Here is a 21,628-nt window from a genome sequence, read left to right as displayed (position 1 = left end):
AGTCTCATCTAAGAAAAGCTCCTGTTCCAACATTAAAGGATTTAACTAGTTTTATTGTAACTTTACTTCAACAATGTCTTTCATCAATTTACTCTTCTACCAAGACCATATATATTATGTTAAGAGCACACCTATATTTTTTTCCTATGGATAGGCTTTTCCTTCCTTAGCAGGCCTCTCAGCAGCTCCCACAGAGCTACCATAGGTTTCTTGGAGGCTTCTCTGATTTCCTTTTCCATTTTGGGTGTAGGTGGACTGCCAAATCCTTTTTACAACTGTTTACAACTGTTATATATAACAGTATATATATATATGACTAATAGAATTCACAGGCTTAATAAAGATCTGCATAAGCTCAGATGGTGAAATGTTAAATGGTCATTTTGGATTCTGATGCACTTTTTCATGATTCAGAAATCCACATCATTTGACTTATGTTTGATTCATATTTCTCTTAAGTCATATTGATCGCTTAATGTGCTTTACATTAGAGCCATATTTTACAAATCGCTTTCACATACAGTATGCAAACACATTTAAACACAGCTAAGCAGACGGTAAGCAATGTAAAATTTAAGTGCACATTAGTTTCACAGAGTTAGTCTTCTGAGGTTTGGCCTGATTTTTGGCTTCAGTATTGCTTTCTGCACGTTCTAAAAGGCTTATCAAGATGAACCTATTTAAGATTTTAGATTGTGGTACATCTTCTAAAATCTCCCACGCTAAAAAAAAACATCCCTTAGTTCTTTTCTTGATAGATTTGTCTAAAGTAATATCTAAGAATTTTTCCATTTTAGATAGTTTTAAACGACTGTATCATAATAAAAATGAAAAACTACGCTGGTTTATAAGCAAGAATTTAGATTGGATTGTACAAGTTTAGTGAGTCAGTCAGAGTCATTACAGAGTTAATTTTTTTTATATATTTATATCTGATCGCTTTATATACCTCATGACTTGTGATGGAGAAAACAGAACCACTATGCAGTGGGAATAACACAGGAGAGAGTCATAGAGAAAGTATGTTTTCCATATCCAACGTAAATATATAGTACAAACAAATATCTGTTCAGCATTAAAAAAATGTAGAGAGGGTTTTTTTATAGTTGTATACAAAGGAACATTATGTACAATGCACAGTAAAGTAGTACTGATCAACTTGTTGCACACTTACCCCATCTGTTTTCACTTAATGCCTTAGAGCAATGGACAGATCAGGTGAACAACAGTATTGATATAAGCTTAAAATGATTCACGATGAAACACCAATATACAGTATATGTAATTGTTCTGGTTATTGTGTTGTATTCTCTTTGTAGCTATAGTAATATGAGTTTCACTACCATTTACAAAGAGACCAGGAACTGAGAATGAATATGGGCATAGATGCATGAGGAAGAGGACAACATATCCAAACATATCCTAAAAGAAAATTACTAAATGAAATTCTTCTTGCAAATACAAGGTTTTTGTAGGTATTGATCTGCCTCTATAATGTCATAAAAGCATACATACCTAAAAACAGTTATAATAAAATATATTGCAGAAAACTGTTGCAAAGTCACTGAAAGGGTGAGAAAAGCATCTCCAGGGAACAAGCATAGCGTGACAAAAAAAAACCCCAAGAAAACCTGGCAATGGTGAGCATGCCTACTTGCACTGAGATTGCCATTGATATAAAATGTGCATGTTAAACCTATAACACCAACTGCTTTACATGTGAATTGAAATACAGTACACGATAAAAAAAAGCACGAAAAAAAGCACTTTGTTTTAGTTTTTGTTAGGGATGGAACGGTTTATGAAAACCGTCCGAACCGTTCGGTTCGACTGTCTCGGTTCGGTTCGCGTGTGTTGCGTTCGGTTCATGCGCTGCTCCTTTTTCTCATAGGTGAAGCGTTTACACTCCAGAGCAGAAGGTGGCGGTACTGCGATCAAAGCCAACCACCAGTAGTAAACAAGAAGAAGAAGAAGCGAAGCAGCGTAGCCGAGTGTAGCAGAAAAAAATCAGTTGTTGTGGAGAATTGTGATGGTATGGCGAGTGGGAAAGAACAGGAGTTGGAAGAAGCGCCAGCAGCAATTTATAGGTCTGCTGTATGGGATCGCTTTGCATTTAGAGTGACATACGATGACGACGGAAAGAAAGTTGTGGATAAAAGTGCAACAGTGTGCAAGCATTGTGCAACACGTTTTGTTTATGCTAACAGCAACACGACCAACATGTCAGGCTAACCCTGTAATCCGCTCCGCTGCGCTCCAGACCGCCTGCACAAAGCAAAGCCTACAGCCTCCGCTGTGGCTCCCGTCCGCTCCGCTCTGAGTTCCTTGGAGATGGTAGAGGGCATGCGATGTGAGATGATTAAATTCAAAGCAGCAAAACATGCGGAAATGATCCATGGTTTCCGCGGATCATTAAAAATAATTACAATTCATTAATTTTTTTTTTGGATTTTCTTCATTAATTTCTTAAATTTTTATGGGATTTTGGGGTAACAATCAACATATACCGAACCGAAAACCGTGACCACAAAACCATGTACCGAACCAAACCGTGGATTTTGTGAACCGTTCCACCCCTAGTTTTTGTTTTTTGTTTTGTTTTTCCATGCTTCAAAAACTCAATAGCATTGACCTCTTCTCTCTCTGTGGGCTAGTAATTAGTCTGATTGTTTTTTCCAACTCTTTGGCCTGTTCAGTGTTCTCTGGAGAATTTCCATGTATTATTTGAGAATGTAAAGGGGCTTTAGATATGAGTCAAAACAAGAAGTCGTCCAAATGGATGAAAATTTTATTCCAATTTGAGCTACGGGACAAACAATATTATATCTGCTCACACTTAACATAGCCGACACATGTTCCCATTCAAAACCTTTTTCGATTATTTACACATTATGTTCATGTCCTACAAAAGTCAAACAAAGATGGTGTAATGAGTTGCAGGATGTGTTGCTCAGACCAGATGAGAATTTAGAGAGTCGCCCACATGAGGGATTACTGTGACAAATCTTGACAGGCTGACTCTCAGCTCCTTTCTCTCATCATGTGTTTCCGTTATTCTACACACTTTATATCACTTCTATTCATAACTTATGCCTTTTATTAGTTCAACCACAAACTATTTTTGTAAATTTTTTTGGCTACTCTAACCAATTTTGAAGTTGGGATTCAGTCTCTGCCTGAAGCTGAGGAGTTTGAAGCTAGGTTTATACTTGCCGTATTGAACAGGGTGCAGCCAAAAGTAGCATAATCATGCTATTCCCACCCTCGAGCGTTAACCCTGTGCACAGCCTTTGATGTTGTGTACATCCGTTTTGCCTGTACTGACATCACAAAACAAAAGTTTCAAGCAACATACTTTACTTAAATGCTGTGTTGTTACTGTTCAGTGACTGGAAATGGCAAACACAAAGTACTGACATAGTTTCAGTGACTGCATTGGCCAAGCTTTTGGACAAAAAAAAGGTTTTTGGTTTCTATTTCCTACAACTTAAATAGTAACTGAAACAACTACCCACAGTTTATAACGCATTCAGCTGGCAGGCTGCTTTCCCTACATATCAATGCTTGCAACAAGCTATCCTACCCATCGTTTATTTCTGTCTATCTGCCATAAACACACATACGATTCTTCAATAATCATACATTCTTGAATAAGTAATACTGCGCTCTGCCATTTTGGAAGTTTGACGTAAACTGTTCCCTCTCATTTTTCTGCATTTCGACTTGTTGTGTTGATCACTGCCCCCCTGTTTTTTTTGCCATTACTGCATCTACGTCCGCATCAACTATAACACGTACAGTGTTTCTTTGGGCTCAGACATGGTGCACATTGTGGTGCACAGGTGTGGCAGCCCAATACGCGAGTATTTCTTGCCTTATGTGATTTGGGGTCCTGTTCAAGAGTGAAGGCAGGATGAAAGGGCTGGTGAACGGACAGATTTGGGTGTCATTTGCAGAGATGCAGATGCTTCTATAAGAGACGAGGTATATGATATGAGGTTACCTCATAGGGTGGGTGGACTTAGCCTTTGAGGCTTGGCAGAAGAGGAAAAAGGTGGAAGTAGAGCTTCTCTGTTTTGTCCAAAGGAGTTAGTTCAGGTGGTTCAGGCATTTGATAGGTTTTCCTCTTGCATCTTTTGATTTGGAGATTTTTCTGGAAAAGGAAACCCAAGGAGAAACTCGTAACTCACAACTAGGAACACCTTAAGATCAGCTGTAGGGCTTTGTTGAGGAGAGAGATATCTGGGTCTCCTTTATCTTTGATAAAGGGAGGACATTCATTTTGAGAGTTGTTTTATCATGGCCTATTAGTTTGACGATCAGAAAAAAAGGATCAGAGGTGTTAGATTTTTACCTGCAGCCCATTTTTAAGCATCTTTAAACTAAAATCTACCTTTCCTTTTTTGGCATTTTGAATTTCCGGTATTGTCCATACACCTAAATAACCTCAAATTATTATGGCTTTTTTTTTCCCGCACCAGTTTCTTTTGAGTTTCTCTCGCATCATATTCTCATCTCACCTGTCTCTGTATATTTTTTGTACTTTTTTCAGTGTGTAGGTCTTTTTTTTTTTGCTAGGCACTTGTAAGAAGTCAATTTGGTTCAAGGCTGATTGATATCTGGCTCAAGGTCTCTGTGGCAGGATCCAAATGTCTGTTTCAATAAATGTATTGGACATGGAGAGTAGTGGGCACTGTTGTGTTTTTGTAGGAGGAGAAGCTCAGAAGAGGAATGCTCTGATGATAACCTGTAATGTGGCTTTTTCAATTTAAATAGGGTTCAGCGTGCTTTGAAATCCTTAAAGGAAAAACTCATATCTTTACAAAATGAATTATCCTAAAAGAAGAGACACGAAAAAAGATGTAAAAAGAAATGAAATGCAAAATAATTGTTCTAAAGAAGACACTAAGACACAGACTTAGATTTCAATTTAATATTAAATATGTTATTAGTAGGGGTCTTAGACTAGTTAGTCATGGCTTGATCGACTCAAAGATGGCATCCCTTTTGTGAAGGGAGGAAATTAGTGTCTTAGTCTGTCTAAGTCAAAAAGCCAATGCCTTGGGTGATATCTGAAAATACTCTACCTGCCAAATATCATCTTTTCACTGGTGCAATAATTTGCTCTTGATTCATTTTTCTCCTCCTGAATGTGTATGCCTTAAGAAAATCTATTAGCAGCCCATTATAACAGACTTTGTTTCATATATTAAATGTATTGCATAAAACTGGCAAGGTTGGACTAAACAAGAAGCACAAGGCTTAAAATAGCTGACAGAGCACCTGAGAAGTCCATCTGTAAATGATGACTATATGCAGGGTTTTCAGTTAACAGCTGTTTAGAAATCATCTTTTTGGAGCTCGATATGACTCCCGTGGTGTCATAATGTATCGCTTCTATTCATATATTGCTTTAGATTAACATAAATATTTATTTGTGTTTTGATAGACTGCTGCCAACAAACTGGCAAAAGACTCAATTTTAAATGTGTTGTCTGACGAATTGTTCTGCATAGACACAGCACTTGGTGATCTGTAAAGGGAAGAGGAGTTTTTATGCCCAGATGCTTCATGGATACGAATGAAGAGGCTGTAGGATCAATAGAAATGCTATGAAAATGATGTGTTTTGTTTATACTTAAATTAAAAATATAGCATAAATGATAAAGGTCTGCAAAAACCTATGAGGCACAGAAATAAGGATTGCAAGTTAATCTCGATAAATTAAAACATTACTGAACTTTTATTGATTTAAGTAGTGATTAACCAGAGTGACAGTATAATCAGTGTTATGTTTGCTTAATTAAGGCTGAGAGATATTGAAAAATCTAAAACTTGTTTTATATTACATAAAACCAACAAAAATCATACTAAATATTTTTTTTATTACTGTTGATATTGCATCAAAGCTCTTGTTAGCATGTAAATGTTTGCATTTGATCAGCTGGTGTCTGTCACAGATCAGTGCCCACAGTGACCCTGCGATTCTCAAGCTCCCATATGGGTAAACAGACCTAACATGCTGCTACTCCTGTCTTGGAGAGCATGTCATCAAGAAGGCAGTGCTCCGCGCTGTCTTCACTCCCCATTACACAGGCCCCCCTGTTGTCTCCTTCAGCATTTCTCATTGCCACACACAAACGACACAGTAGCTCTGTGGGTGAGAGAAACCGAGCCGTGGCTGACTGCTTTCGGCAGAGCTGTTTTAGAGTTGAGATATGATATAAAGCGAGTGACGTGCAGCCGTGACGAAGAGGTGGGATTCTTTGAGATTTTCTGGAATGATGAAGAAAGTGGGCCACGGTAGTGAAGGAGGCAGTATGCTCAGAGTCCCACAGGACAGTGCTGAAGGGAGAATTTCATTTCTAGTCTGCACCAAACCAGTTTAAAAGCTGAGAACTTTGATTACTCAAACATTTAACAGCCCAGTCACTAATTCACACTCCCTTTATGGTCCTCAGATATTACTCTGCAGTGCTGTATTTTTTATTATGCACTGTAAAAATGAAGTTCTTTATGTGCATTTAAGAGCTGCAGACAGCAAGGGAAGCAATGCAGACAGATGATATCACAATGTCTTTCTAATCTGATTTTAAGATGAGGGTAAGTATGTTGCACTCACTTTCCCTTCAAGAAAAGGAAGAGTTTTTGTTTTCCTGTACTTGATTCAGTTGGGAAAGAATGCAGCTGGTGAGCTGTTGCTGTTGCTATACAAGAGAGCTTAAACCTGCATGAGTTAATTGGCTCCCAGGGGTGAAGCTCCATGCATTATATGGCGCCAAGCCTCAGGTTGTGAAAAAAAAAAAAAAAAGAAAATAAATTTCAGGTGTAATCCCCCTCAAATGATTTTTGGGAGCTCAGAGTGGGGCTTGTTTTCCACCCCCCAGAACGCTGACCTCTGCATCAGGAAGTGGTTGACCTCGCCAAGAGCTGCCACTGACCCCATCGACAGCATAATGGGGAAGGTGTGATTGATTTCCTGAGTACCCCTACATCACTGCAAGAGCGTCAGACAGTGGAGTCAAAAGAATATAACAGCAATTTAAAATAGGGACACGTTTACAAGATAAAATTACAAAAGAGTGTTACAAGTGAAAATCGATTTATCTCAGTAGTCTGTGCAAATGCATGCACACGTGTTTACATGCAGCACCATGGATGACCAAGGGACACAGCAGACACGACAGGGACTTGAAAAGAAGGCAAAAGTAGGGTTATTGTATGAAAAAAGAAGTACTGAACACCTCCTGGAGGACTGAAAATGGGAAAAAGTAGAACTGCAAACCATTAAAACACATCTTTTCATGTAATCTGACAGAACTGCTAAGAGGCTCATCTTATTTCTGTGGGAGCTGCAGAAATCCACAGCTTTTGTTGAAGAATCTGGTGAAAAGTCAGCCATTGGTTGAGAAGTCGACACATTTTGGCTGCTAAGGGACAGAGAAAATGTTGTTAAAGTGTTGAGAGACAGCCCCTCTGCAGTTTTTTATAAACCACGCCAGATAAGATCAAAACTGAATTTTTTGACCTAGATTATGTTTGGTTTAAAACTGACACCAGCATCTTACAGGGATTTGGCTTCTTTTGGCTGTTAATAGAAATTTGGAGAGCAAATACAGGGCAATCCTGAGGAAAAAAAATCTGATTTAGTTTTTTTTTCTTTGAATGGGCAAAAAAATCAAAAACCTAAACGGACTAAACAATTATCCAAGTGTACAAATTAAGTAAAAAAGACATTGCTGCTTTATATACAGAAACTCATCAACAAACATTGATTTAAATGTATACAAAATTCTTTCTGTCACAACCACACAACTCTGACTGTAGTCTGACTAGACAGTAATTGCATATTGTCTTGTCTCTCTACTCGGCTAAAAGTAAAAATAACCAAAGACTCTCACAGCCTTTAGCCTCATGCTACCGCAATACCTTTTAAGAGAAGGCCTGGATATAATTAGCCTTGATTCATTATCCCTTTTAAAGAGCATCTTACTCAGTATGAGTTTAGTTTCGTTTTCCCCTTATATCCCTGCCAGTGTTGATGATGCTGTAGGAGATGATTCAGCAAACAACTGGAGAATCAAAGCTAATTTTTATAGCACTTTACAACCACCAGAAGGTACCCAAAGTGCTTAACAAAATTAGGAATGTCACAACCTACAATAGAAAGAGTGAACATATAAAACAGTAAAATCAGAAAGGTTACAAAGAAACAAAATAATTAAATTGTTACACCACTATTACGTATTGAAAGCCAGCATGAACAGATATAAAATTATAATTAAACTTTATTGATCTCACATTTGAGAAATTTACCTCTGCGTTTAACCCATCCCCTTGGGGAGCAGTGGGCTGCCACTGTGCGGCACCTGGGGAGCAATTGGTGATTAAGGGTCTTGCTCAGAGACCCAGAGTGGCAGTCTGTGGAAGTGAGTTTCAAACTCACAACCTCAGGCTTCCAAGCCCTATGCCCTAACCATGGGGCTCCACTCCCCTAAACCCCTTTTATTGGTTTAGTTCAAAAACTCTTTTTGATTTATTTCATAAACTCTTTTGAGTTTGAACCTAAAAAGAGCAATTTCTGTAACAGTGCAAATATCCTGGGTAACTAGTTGTAAAGTCTCGGGGCAGCAACCGCAAAAGCTTTATCACCCCGCCGTTTATACCTTGACCTTAGGACTTGAAGACCGCAATGACTGGTTGTGCTTCTACAAAGTAAAATTTCAGACAAATACTCTGGGGCAAAACCATTTAAAGCTTTAAAAACCATTTAAAAATTTTAAAACACACCGGGATCAAATGCAGGGTATAGAGAATAGGGGTGATGTGTGCACGTCTTGATGTATTTGTTAGAAAGTGAGCAGCAGCATTTTGCACAACTTGAAGGAGAAGGATGGACGTCTGATTCAGACCAAGATGAAGAGCATTACAGTAGTCCAACCTTGAACTACAAAGGAATGGCCTTTTCTAGGACGCGCCTGCTTAGAAAAGGCTTAACTTTAACCAACAGCTGAAACTGAAAGAAGCTTAAAGAAAGAAAGAATTAACAACATTACGTATCTGCTTACCAAATTTCATGCTGCAAACAAAACTAACCCCCAAGTTTTTAACAACTGATCTAGTGTAAGATTCCCAAGCTCCCAAACTTAGAGCTGGGCCATTCTGCATACCTGGAGCACTGAACATAATGCATTCTGTTTCACTTTCATTAAAATTAAGGAAATTGCCTGAAATCCACAACTTAATATCATTAATACAATCAACTAGCAAGTTTAGTGAGACACTGTAATTTGCTGAATATCTAACTAGAATTGGAAGGAGGTTTTGGTCTAAAATATGAGCTCTTTCTTGGCTCAGCTTTTGGAGGAAACAAGGAAACAGCAAAGATAATGTATTGGTGCAGTGGTCCATTGACCCTAGAAAATATTGCTCCTAAATTACCTCTTTGAAATACTTGGAATTTGTTTCCCCCAGCTGCATTAGCAGCATGATCCTTGCCCCCTTGATCTTGGCAATGGTATCTGCATTACCATATGCCTGGAGGACTTGGCACAAACTTGGAGAACAAGTGTATGCCAAAAACTCCCAACTGTGCAAGTAGAAAATCTAGGATAGTTTTTCATCTCTGTTCTGAAGAAGAAAAGATAATGAGATTACAGTGATAGTTGCAAATCAAAACATGCTTTATTGCAAAGTATGCTTTATTTTACAATAAATTTGTTTTACTGGTGATGTGACATGCAAAGACAAGTAAACATACAGCTGAACTAAATAATATTGGAACATACGATTTGGGATAAAGTTGATTATGAAAAGAATTACGTAGAATACTGTAAAAAAGAGACAAAGAGTAATGATAATGATTTCTCTCCAGCCCTGGAGCTTATAGATCATGATCTGTCTCCAGGCATCATCTGTCCTTGACTATCAGGCAAAAAGCAGATGGTGTTGAAAATGTTCACTGTGCTCACACTGTGGGTACAGTTAGACTTTGTTCAATGGAAATCCATCACATGTATATGGGCAGTTACTGACCTGGATGGAGGACAGGGAAAGCCTTCAGGCACTTTACTCTTTCCCAACTTTCTTTATGTACATGCAAAAATAAAAAAAGAAAAGCAATATAAAAACAGAAGGAAAAACAAACTTAGGCTAGTTTTATGTTTCTGGACTTCTTTCATGTTTCCATTGAGCCATGGTAAAATAATAATAATAATAAAGCTTATTGTGTTTTTTTTGTTTGTTTTTTTTTTTTGGTGTGTCTTACTTAAAAAACCCAGTTTGAAAATAAAGATTTAGGCCACCTGAAGTGTGGCTATCTATGAAACTACAGCTCTGTGTGGAAGTGGGGCAGCACAGTCTGCTTTCTACCAGCTAGGTGACCAAACCTGAAAGCTGACAACCATCTGCCTCATGATTCCTTGTGGCATATATGTCTCATACTTTTTTTCTTCTTTTATTTCTGATTTTAAAGAAAAAACAGAAATAGAGCAAATTGTCTTTGCTTTGAGGCTGACTGGCTATAGATGTCAAATCAAAGTTTGCCTACAGGATGAATAATACATCAAAAAGATCTCTTTTGCAGTGAAGAGTAACATGGATTCCCTCACTATACTTGTGAAACAACCCCATAATTGATCATTAAAAGACATTTATGTTTGTTTGTGAGATTTTACTGCATGCTCAACCTGTCCTCACTGATTAACTAGCAGTTTGGGGCAAAGCTTCACCATTAAGGATTTGATAGCAGTTAGCTTATGCTTCACCTTGTCTTTATGGAATAATATGAATTTGAGTTAGGCTTCATAAAAAATTTCGGCAGGTGGGAAACTTTTTCTCCACAATATACAATAAACGTCATAAATTGCCTTACTGGACTACTTGCAAAAAGATATTCAACTAATTACTGAGGCATTTAACTCCCCTTTGAACTAGAAGCAGCATAGACTTTGGAAAAGGTCTTTGTTATTTTAACTAAGACCCCAAAAAAGTGAATTCAAAACAGCTGCTGTCATTACACTAAATATTTAGGCAAATAGTTGCACCTTTATTAAAAGTGAGTCATTTTTTCTTTGGTGGGTTTAAAGTATGATAAAAAATGTTAATGCATTTAAATTTTTAAACTGTATTCACAGTATGATATAAATTTAAGTCCCTGCATGGTGCCCATCCAAAGCTGCTTTTAATCTCTTATGAAGTGAATTAGATTATCTTGTTTCACTGAAAGAAGACAGAACTGGTCTCCAAAGGAAGTTAAAATGAAGCATGAAATGTCTGCCTTTTAAAGTATATATTTTATCATATGTATAATTAGGCCATTAAAAGCCAGAACAAATAATTTTCTGTATTAAAGATATAAATGTGGTCTAAATATCATATATGACATATTTTTTTTATCTAGTTGATCCTGTTTTTTTGTTTTGTTTGTTTTTATTCAGCACTGTTTACAAATTTGATAACAGTTTGTAACCAAACAATTTTCTCTACCAACCCCCCACCCTAATTGATTTGCAGGATGGCTCCAAGCAGAAACAGGTCAGGAAGAAAACCGTGTCCTTCAGCTCTATGCCGAGTGACCGTAAGATCAACAGCACTGCTGCGTGCATGGCCTTTATGTTGGAGGGTTGTGAGATGAAGAAGGTGCGCTCCAACTCCCGCATGTACAACCGCTATTTCCTGCTAGATCCTGATATGCACTGGCTCAGATGGGAGCCATCCAAAAAGGATTCAGAGAAGGCCAAACTGGAAATCAAGAGTATCAAGGAAGTCCGTTTGGGGAAAAAGACTCCAGTTCTCCGCAGCAATGGTCTCTCAGATCAGTTCCCCGATGAGTGCGCCTTCTCAATCATCTATGGAGATAATTATGAGAGTTTAGATTTAGTAGCCAGTACGGCAGATATTGTCAGCACATGGGTGATGGGCTTAAGATACCTGGTGTCTTACGGTCGCCACCCTGTCGACATGGCAGAACCTAGTCAACCAAGCTTAAGAACATCTTGGATTGGTTCAGTTTTTGAACTGGCGGATATGGAAAAGGGAGGACACATAGACCTGTTCAGAGCAACCCAGATAATCAAGGGGCTTAATCCTGGAATGAAAGAGTCAAGGATAGAGCTAAAGTTCAAAGAATTACAAAAAGCTAAAGACCAATATGGAGAAGCAATTAATTTGGACACTTTTGTGGAGGCCTATTGTGAGCTCTGCACACGGCCTGAGATTTTTTTTCTGCTGGTTCAGTTTTCTAGTAATAAAGAGTACCTGGACAGTAAAGATCTGATGCTATTCGTAGAGGTGGAGCAAGGTGTGGAAGGAGTTACAGAGGAAATGTGCAGGGATATTGTTCAGAAATTTGAGCCCTCTGCCAAAGGTAGGGAAAAAGGCTACCTCTCCATTGATGGTTTCACACACTACCTCCTGTCCTCTGAATGCCATATTTTTGACCCTCAGCACAAAAAAGTGTGCCAGGATATGACTCAGCCTCTATCTCATTACTATATCAACTCCTCCCATAATGCCTCCCTCCTTGATGACCATTTCTGGGGTTCATCAGACATCAGCAGCTACATCCGAGCTCTGAGGATGGGTTGTCGAAGTATTGAGGTCATTGTATGGAACGGTCCGGATAATGAACCAGTGGTATATGTTGGAAGTTCTGTGGCTACTCAGCTGGCTTTTTCTAAAATTCTGGATATTATAAACCAATATGCTTTTGAAAGCTCTGAGTATCCCCTTATTCTCTGCTTGGTGACCCACTGCTATATCCCCCAGCAGAGGGTAATGGCTCAACACTTGAAGAAAATTCTTGGGGATAAGCTGTATGCTGAGTCACCCAACAAAGAAGAAAACTACCTACCCTCACCTGAAAAACTTAAAGGCAAAATACTCCTAAAGAGTAAAAAGCTGCCACCCAGCTGCACTGAATCTGAGGGGGATGTAACGGATGAGGAGGAGGGCCTGGAAATGTCTCGCCGAGTTGGAGCTGATGAGAAGGACCAACTGAATGGTATGGGATGCAAAAGACTCAGGCTGTGCCGGGAGCTTTCTGACCTTGTGTGTCTGTGCAAGTCAGTACAGTTCAGGGACTTTGAACTTTCTAAGAGGGAACAGAAATACTGGGAGATCTGTTCCTTCAATGAGGTAGATGCAAACAGATTCGCCAACGAATTTCCAGAGGAATTTGTGAGTTATAACAAGCGCTTCCTCTCCAGGGTATACCCCACATCTATGAGGATTGATGCCAGCAATATGAATCCACAAGATTTCTGGAAATGTGGCTGTCAGATTGTGGCAATGAACTACCAGACACCGGGCTTGATGATGGACCTTAATCTTGGCTGGTTCAGACAAAATGGAAACTGTGGATACGTTTTGCGTCCTGCCATTATGAGGGAGGAGGTTTCCTACTTCAGTGCCAATGCGCGGGACTCCCTACCAGGAGTTTCGGCACAACTTCTCCACATCAAAGTCATCAGTGGACAGAATCTTCCAAAGCCTCGGGGCTCTGCAGCCAAGGGTGATGTGGTTGAGCCTTACATATATGTAGAGATCCATGGCATACCAGCAGACTGCGCCGAACAAAGAACCAAGACAGTTTCCCAAAATGGAGATAATCCTATTTTTGATGAAAGTTTTGAGTTCCAGATTAACTTGCCAGAGCTTGCAGTTCTACGCTTTGTGGTGCTGGATGATGACTACATCGGAGATGAGTTCATTGGTCAGTACACCATCCCCTTTGAGTGCCTACAGCCAGGCTACAGACACGTCCCTCTGCAATCCCTCACAGGAGAGTTCCTGCCCAACACCACTCTGTTTGTTCACGTGGCCATCACCAACAGGCGTGGTGGAGGAAAGGCACATAAAAGGGGTCTATCTGTGAAGAAAAGTAGAAAGGCTCGGGAGTATACCACCACCAAGACCACGGGGATCAAGATAGTGGATGAACTCTTCAGAGCTTCTACCCAGCCCCTCAGGGAGGCGACAGACCTCAGAGAAAATGTGCAGGTGAGAAACAGCACACCTAGAATATTTACAGTGGGGAGAACAAGTATTTGATACACTGTTGATTTTTCAGGTTTTTCCACTTGCAAAGCTTGTAGAAGACTGTAATTTGTATCATAGGTACTCTTCAACTGTGAGTGATGGAATCTAAAACAAAAATCCAGAAAAATACAATGTATGATTTTTAAATAATTAATTTCCATTTTATTGTGTGAAATAAGTATTTGATACACCAGAACAATGAAACTTAATATTTGGTACAGAAACCTTTGTTTGCAATTACAGATATCAGACGTTTCCTGTACTTCTTGACCAGGTTTGCACACACTGCAGCAGTGATTTTGGCCTACTCCTCCATACAGATCTCCTCCAGAGCCTTCAGGTTTCGGGGCTGTCGCTGGGCCACATGGACTTTAAGCTCCCTCCAAAGATGTTCTATTGGATTCATGTCTGGAGACTGGCTAGGCCACTCCAGGACCTTAAGATGTTTCCTCCCCGGCTGTGTGTTTTGGGTCCTTATCATGCTGGAAGACCCAGCCACGACCCATCTTAAGTGCTCTTACTGAGGGAAGGAGGTTGTTGGCCAAAATCTCATGATACATGGCCCCATCCATCCTTCCCACAATATGGTGCAGTCGTCCTGTCCCCTTTGCAGAAAAGCATCCCCAAAGAATGATGTTTCCACCGCCATGCTTCACGGTTGGAATGGTGTTCTTGGGATTGTACTCATCATTCTTCTTCCTCCAAACATGACGAGTGGAGTTTAAACCAAAAAGTTCTATTTTTGTCTCATCAGACCACATGACCTTCTCCCATTCCTCCTCTGGATCATTCAGATGGTCATTTGCAAACATCAGACGGGCTTTGACATGCGTTGTGTTTGAGACTATTTTCTTTGAGACTGTGGTCCCAGCTCTATTCAGGTCATTGACCAGGTCCTGCCGTGTAGTTCTGGGCTCATTCCTCACCTACCTCAAGATCAATGATGCTCCACGAGGTGAGATCTTGCATGGCGCCCCAGACCGAGGGAGATTTTCCGTTAATTTGTATTTCTTCCATTTTCTAATAATTGCACCAACCGTTGTTGCCTTCCCACCAAGCTGCTTGCCTATTGTCCTATAGCCCATCCCAGCCCTGTACAGGTCTACTATTTTATCCCTGATGTCCTTACACAGCTCTCTGGTCTTGGGCATTGTGGAGATGCTGGAGTGTGATTGATTGAGTGTGTGGACAGGTGTCTTTTATACAGGTAACGAGTTCAAACAGGTGCAGTTAATACAGGTAATGAGTGGAGAACAGGAGGGCTTCTTAAAGAAAACTAACATGTCTGTGAGAGCCAAAATTCTTACTGGTTGATAGATGATCAAATACATATTTCACACAATAAAATGGAAATTAATTATTTAAAAATCATACATTGTATTTTCTGGATTTTTGTTTTAGATTCCATCACTCACAGTTGAAGAGTACCTATGATAAAAAGTACAGTCTTCTACAAGCAAGTGGGAAAACCAGAAAAATCAACAGTGTATCAAATACTTGTTCTCCCCACTGTATATATCAATGCAGTAATTATACCTGTTTTCTCACTGTACTGCTCTGTGTTTCTTTTGAATATTTATACTGTAGGAAACTAAAGAAATAATATAATAAATAGGTCATTATTCAATTGTTTTTCCAAGCCACGTTCCCCTAATCCAAAAATGTTTTATTGCCTACAGTTGACATCAGATTATGTTATAAATGTGTTTGGTTATTTAATATTTAACATTGAAATAAGATGTATCTTCTATTAGAATAATATGTTAAAAATATGTACTGTTATAGAGAGGAAAGAAAAATATTTTTTTCCAAAGTAGCTTAACCTTGAATTTTTACTGCCAGTTTATTCTGAAGCTCTAGCTTTGTGCTAAAACTGAATTCATGTTTCTTAACTAACTAATAACATCAGCTCTTAATTAAGCATTCCACAACCTTAATGGCTACTGTCATTTTGAAAAGATTTTTGGATGCTTTTTATTACTTGCACAAACATTGGACATTTGAGCAATTATACACAAATGCAAAGAAACAAATTTAAAAAGCAGCTTCTTGCTATAGGTGGAGCTGAAACAAGCTGTTCATATACAGCTTCAATAAAGACGATTATTTTTATTTCTCTATTTGATCCATTTCCTATGTGCAAGAATAACAAGAGGGTTTTTAAACAAATCTTTACCAATTCAAGAATAACCTTGTAGATGAGATAAATAAAAATAACATTGCAGTCAAAACCGCCTCATATCTAAATAAAACCATAAAAATTAACCTTAGAATTTCCTTTCCTGAAAACAGGGACATTTTTAAAAGGCCTTTGAATTCTTTGAGAGCAAAACAAATGATGACAGATAGTGTCTATTTTTCTATGAAATCTGATACAAACTAATTAAAGACAATTACTCATTTGCGACTGCAATCAACTAACCAGTGCTAAGTTTGGATTCAATCACAGTCCTGCCCTGCGCTATAGATAAGATCTAATCTTTACCATTAATCATCTGTGATAATAGTTCTCCTCAGGATCCAATCTATGAGCCTGTATGAAAAATGTTGCTGCGTGATTGAACGGGAGTCTGTGTTAACCTGATCAAATAAAGCTAGCGGCGACACCTAATGCTTACCAGCCTGCATTTTTCACAGGTTTTGAAATGGAAATTTGTCTTTTTGAAATTAAGATAAAGGTTCAGGAAATAAATGGATGTGTTAAAATTGAGATGCTGGTTTGAAATATGATAATTACATGTTATTTGTAGAATAAAGACTTGTGCCTTTTAAATGCAAAAATAAAGGTCAGATGTGAAGGCTTCATAGAGGCTATTCAGGAAATTAATTTACCAAGAACACAAACCCAAAAAACCTGAATGGTTTAAACCTCCTGACCTTTCTGACTAAAAAGTGGAAGAAAATGTTAAGACAAAGTTTTTAGTTGATGTCATAAAAGCTTTAGGTGTGTCTTTACCTCAATAACCTGAATAAAGTCTACTTTATGACTTCAAAAGCAAACAAAAAAATAATAATTTGGCTAATAAAAAAATGGGGATTTTGTACACATTAACAAATTAAGATATGTGTTTGGTTTCTAGGCGTTATGCTGTATGAGGATCCAGGCAGGAGATGAGTTGTTCCAGTAGGAGCTAAAAGTTTCTTGTGCAGCCACTCAAAATGTGAATGAAGTCTTTAGAGCGACGCCAAGCTGGGGTTTCATTCTTGTTTACTGAACCTTCTCTGTGCCAGCCATCATTGTCACATTAGTGCTGTAAGCCAGAGAGGAATGAAAGATGCAGAGACAAAAGCAAAGGAAGAGAGAGACAAGAGAGCTGGGCAACAAGAAACAAAAGCAGCGCTGTAACCGGACACAGAGCTCTCATTTGGGGAATGTTGGAGGAGGAATAAAGAGGGGGGGGGGAGTAATTAAAAACACAAGCCTCTCATTGGGGCTTTGAAGCAATGTGAATTGGAAACAGAATGACTTTTATTGCACAAAAATTATCTATAAACATTTATGCATGCAGTCAAAGACACATGCAGGGAATTATGCCAAAGCTTTGTAATAACTTCATCTCACCACACAGTGAGATATAAACACCGGCAAGTTAAGGGGCCAAAAGATCTCACACACAGACAAATCCGCACAGATTTTTATCTAAAGCCTCTGACTGCTGTATTATTCCAGAGTGGTGGTCCATGAGTTGTTAACTTAGTTAACACCTCAGTCCGCCTGCCCCACTCTTTGTCTTCAGAAAGGTTCTGCTTCATAGGGAAAGCACATCTTCTAAGGTAGGAGGATTTATTAACAATCACCATAGAGAAACACATGGCTGGGTAGTGCTGGGCAACATGGCTTCAAAATCTCACTCCTACCAAATCAAATTAATCCATTTCTTTATTCCCTATTCTATGAAAAAAAAGAATGACAGATGATGTTACTTGGAAAACAAAAATAGCTTTAAATCAATCATCTCCTGGAAGATAACCTGAAATTTAAATGGCAATGGAATTCAAGTTGTAAAAAAGAGCTTGTAAAACAATCATCTTTCACAACGGAGTAAAAATTGAACACACTAAATCTTAACAGTGCAGTTTATCAGCTTTGAGAAAAGATCTAAGATTATAAAGTAACAAACTACAGACACTTTAAGCTACAGAAACCCAAGGAGTGCATTGGATTGGTGGGGGGAAAAAATCCAGAGATTTCGAAAAGTTAGATCTGTATAAACAGAATATTCAATCACTCAATAAAACTGATAAATTATCCAACCCTGTAACTGGGAATGTAGAGTTGTACCTTATACACAGCTGTATAAAATATGGGGGTTTTTTTTGTCTTCACAGGGATGTTTTTTATTGCCACCTTGCTTTGCAGCAATAGGGCCACATTCTGAGGTTGTTTTTTTCACTGTTTAGGATGCTTCTGGGCATTTTGAAGATTAAAGGATCTGTGATTCTGCTGCAGAATAATGAAGCTGACATGCATTTATGATATAAAGTCAGAAAAATTTACTAGAATATAGAAATAAAACAATTCCTCCAAATAGGAATGCGTCCGGATTCTCCAGTTCTGATGCTAAATTTGCTTAACCATTAATTACAAATTCTTTTAGGCAGTTGTTTGCTGCCAAGAGTGATGCAACCAGTTATTAGAATAGAATAGAATAGAATTTATTGTCCCACAATGGGGAAATTCTGCTTTTTACAGCAGCAAAAAAAAATAAATAAAGCAAAAAGGTTACACAAATGTGGTCCTTAGGAATAACATAATCGGTCTAATAGGTACTTACTTTTTTTTTTTTTTTTTTTTACAAAGTGCAACTTTTTATTTAAAAATGTGTTTGATTAGGTGAAATCAGTAAATCAAACATTTCAGTAAGGGTTTAGATCCTAATTTTTTCTATTGATGTTGAAATGATTGGCAGATTCCCACGCCAACAATTGCAGTGGAGACTTTAAATCAAGATTAGCAGTTTATGTGGGTTGAAAAGCAGGTTGGCAGAGGGATTTTGATGAGTGAAACAAAGAGTGAGGGGGAGGCCTGGGGCATTCAGTTAACAAGAATGAGAGCTTTCTGCTGTTCAAAACCGCTGCCTACAAATAACAAAATGCTGATGTCCCAAGGTGTAAATCGGTTTAAATTGATGGCTTGTTTGAAGTAAGTTAACAGCTACAAGTAGCACACAGAAACTGTATTAAATAACTTATGCGGGCAATGTGACTGTACCGCATAAATTCACACAACATAAATACAAACTTGTTTACCTTTTTTTAATGACATATTTTACAGAGAAAAATGTCTGGTTCTTAGTTTACCTCAAGGACTCTCGAGCATGTGAGAAGAAGGTGCAGGGTGTGCGAATGACAGCAGGCCTGTGGCACTTAATAAAGCCACTTATGCCCCTGAGGAAAAATAAGATTGATGATTAGATCTAGATTTAGTAGCAAGGCATGTTGAGACAACTCCTGTATTCCTCTTACTGCAGACATGTATAATTTTCCGGATGGGAATGTCTGATCTGTGTATTCATTTTTACATTTTATATAGCCACCTATTCACACAATAAAAAACAAAGGGAAACAAAAATTTTAATTATTTTATTATTTTTATTTTTCATTCTGCTGAAGATTTGTACTTTGAAATGTGAAGGATGTACTTAAAGAGCAGCTTCATCATGACAATAAATACATAAAATGAATCATTTATTATTTGCAAATGAATCAGATTATTCAGAAGTCAGGATGAGGACACACATTTGAAAATCTCCTAAAAATTAACTCATACAGAACAAAGCTGGCAGCTAATCAGTCAGTATTTAAATTGTAAAAATAAATCAACTTTTCATTTGTCAAAAAAAAAAAAATTTGTTTTTTTCTGCACATGAAGTTTGTGCTGCTGAGGTTCAAAATAAAACATTACAGAGCTTCCAAACCTCTGTTTATGGTTATTATACTCTGAGTACTTCTATACTACACACCGCTTCCACCTTTGAAAACTTTTATATGGTTCAGTGAAGTTATGAGGATTACAATAGCGCCAGCTGATTCGATTAATGGCTCAATCCAAACTTGGCTGACTTAAACCAATGCACAGATATAAGCACAGGCTGTTACAGACTGCAGAGAGGCCGGCACCTCAACACACACTCAGCAATTTAGAGAAAAACAGCCGTAACTCTTGTTAAGAGTTTAGAAAATTAAATCATTATAATTACTTTGACTGAAAACATTGATGTTCACAGCTTGCATAATCAACTTCATTGGTTTTTGTCCCTGTAGCTCATCTTTGACCTTAGTATCTGGTGGCTTGGCTGCGATTCACTAGACAAATGCTTTTTTTGGTTAGTATTTGAAAGAAAAAAGTATCTAATCTGTGCATCTTTTTACTCCTAATAAAAAAACATTACTTCATTAAGGTTATAAAATTAAGAGCAGTAATTAAGCCATGGTGTTGTTTGTTGCAAACACTGTGGTAAATTTATATCATAATGATAATAATAGTATTTCAAAGCAAACTGGTGTTCAAAGAGTCAACAATTCATTTTCTGATGAAAAATTGATGATGAGATGAGAATTTCAGTCTGCAGATGTAAAAAAAAACAAAAAAAAAAACAAGGGACATAAATTCTGTTATATCTACCTTGAATTTCAGTAAGAAACAAAAAAAAAATATGAAAATGTAAATATTGTTAAGTGTTATTAAGAATATGCATTTAAGTGTTCTGTTTTTTACGTATCATATAGCTGTTGGCCTATCTGTAAAAGAGGTCAGTAGTTTATGCAGAAAGCAGCTTAGATAACGATGAAAATGCTGACTGTATAATAAATTAATGAATGCAATAGGTTTCACCAAAATCTACCTGATTATTAAAGAATTCCTTGTATTTGATTTCCAGTAACGAAAGGTTTTTTGCTTTTATATTTCATTCTTGACCAGAATGCCATGGTGTCCTTCAAGGAGCTTTGTGGCCTGACTCCTGCCGCCAACATGAAGCAGTGCATCCTGACCGTATCTACCTGGCTGATGAACAGTGAGCGATCGCTGAAGGTGACGGTGGACCTGAGCGAGACCTATCCCACCATGGAAGCACAGGGTCCCGTGCCTGAGCTTCTACGCAAAGTGCTAACCGCCTATGACATGGTAAACTATCACAGTAACCAACACTGTTCTAAAAGTAAAATCTCTGCACTCTTTAATTTTCCAAAGGAATACATTCAAAGCAAATATAAACGGAGGTGTAATAAGAGATATTTTTCTATTTATGAAAATACTTAATTACCTTAATGTGATGAACAATGGTGCATATAGAATTCAGCAAGGAACATTGTTGTCATAATTGCCTGTAAAGGTGGCAGCCCCTGACTGCTGTGTCTTTGTATTCATGTAAGTCAGTGTGCAAATCCATACAGAGTCCAAACTGGTGCATACAGCACACATTGTTGCTGATAAGGTTTGCATCACATTTTCAAAAGCTTTAAAAAAATAACTAAAATGTATTCTGGTATTTAACAAAAATACTAGGGATGCACGATTTTGGCCAATATCCGATATGCCGATATTTTAAAACTCATGTAGCCGATAACCGATATCAATACCGATGTT

The 21,628-nt window shown here is 38.0% G+C and overlaps 1 protein-coding gene across 1 annotated transcript in view; it reads left to right on the top strand.

The window, feature by feature from the left end:
* Positions 1 to 21,628, top strand: part of LOC107091794 (inactive phospholipase C-like protein 2) — a 96,293-nt gene that overhangs the window by 43,253 nt on the left and 31,412 nt on the right. Inside the window, exons 2-3 of the mRNA XM_015385950.1 lie at positions 11,515 to 14,001; positions 20,963 to 21,166. Of these exons, the coding sequence (XP_015241436.1) occupies positions 11,515 to 14,001; positions 20,963 to 21,166 (2,691 nt within the window). The remainder of the gene's footprint in view (positions 1 to 11,514; positions 14,002 to 20,962; positions 21,167 to 21,628) is intronic.

Source organism: Cyprinodon variegatus, unplaced genomic scaffold (assembly GCF_000732505.1).
Source record: "Cyprinodon variegatus isolate N-32 unplaced genomic scaffold, C_variegatus-1.0 Scaffold352, whole genome shotgun sequence".
Lineage (NCBI taxonomy): Eukaryota > Metazoa > Chordata > Actinopteri > Cyprinodontiformes > Cyprinodontidae > Cyprinodon > Cyprinodon variegatus.
Note: the sequence above shows the minus strand (reverse complement) of the source record. Positions and strands in the feature narration are given on the sequence as shown.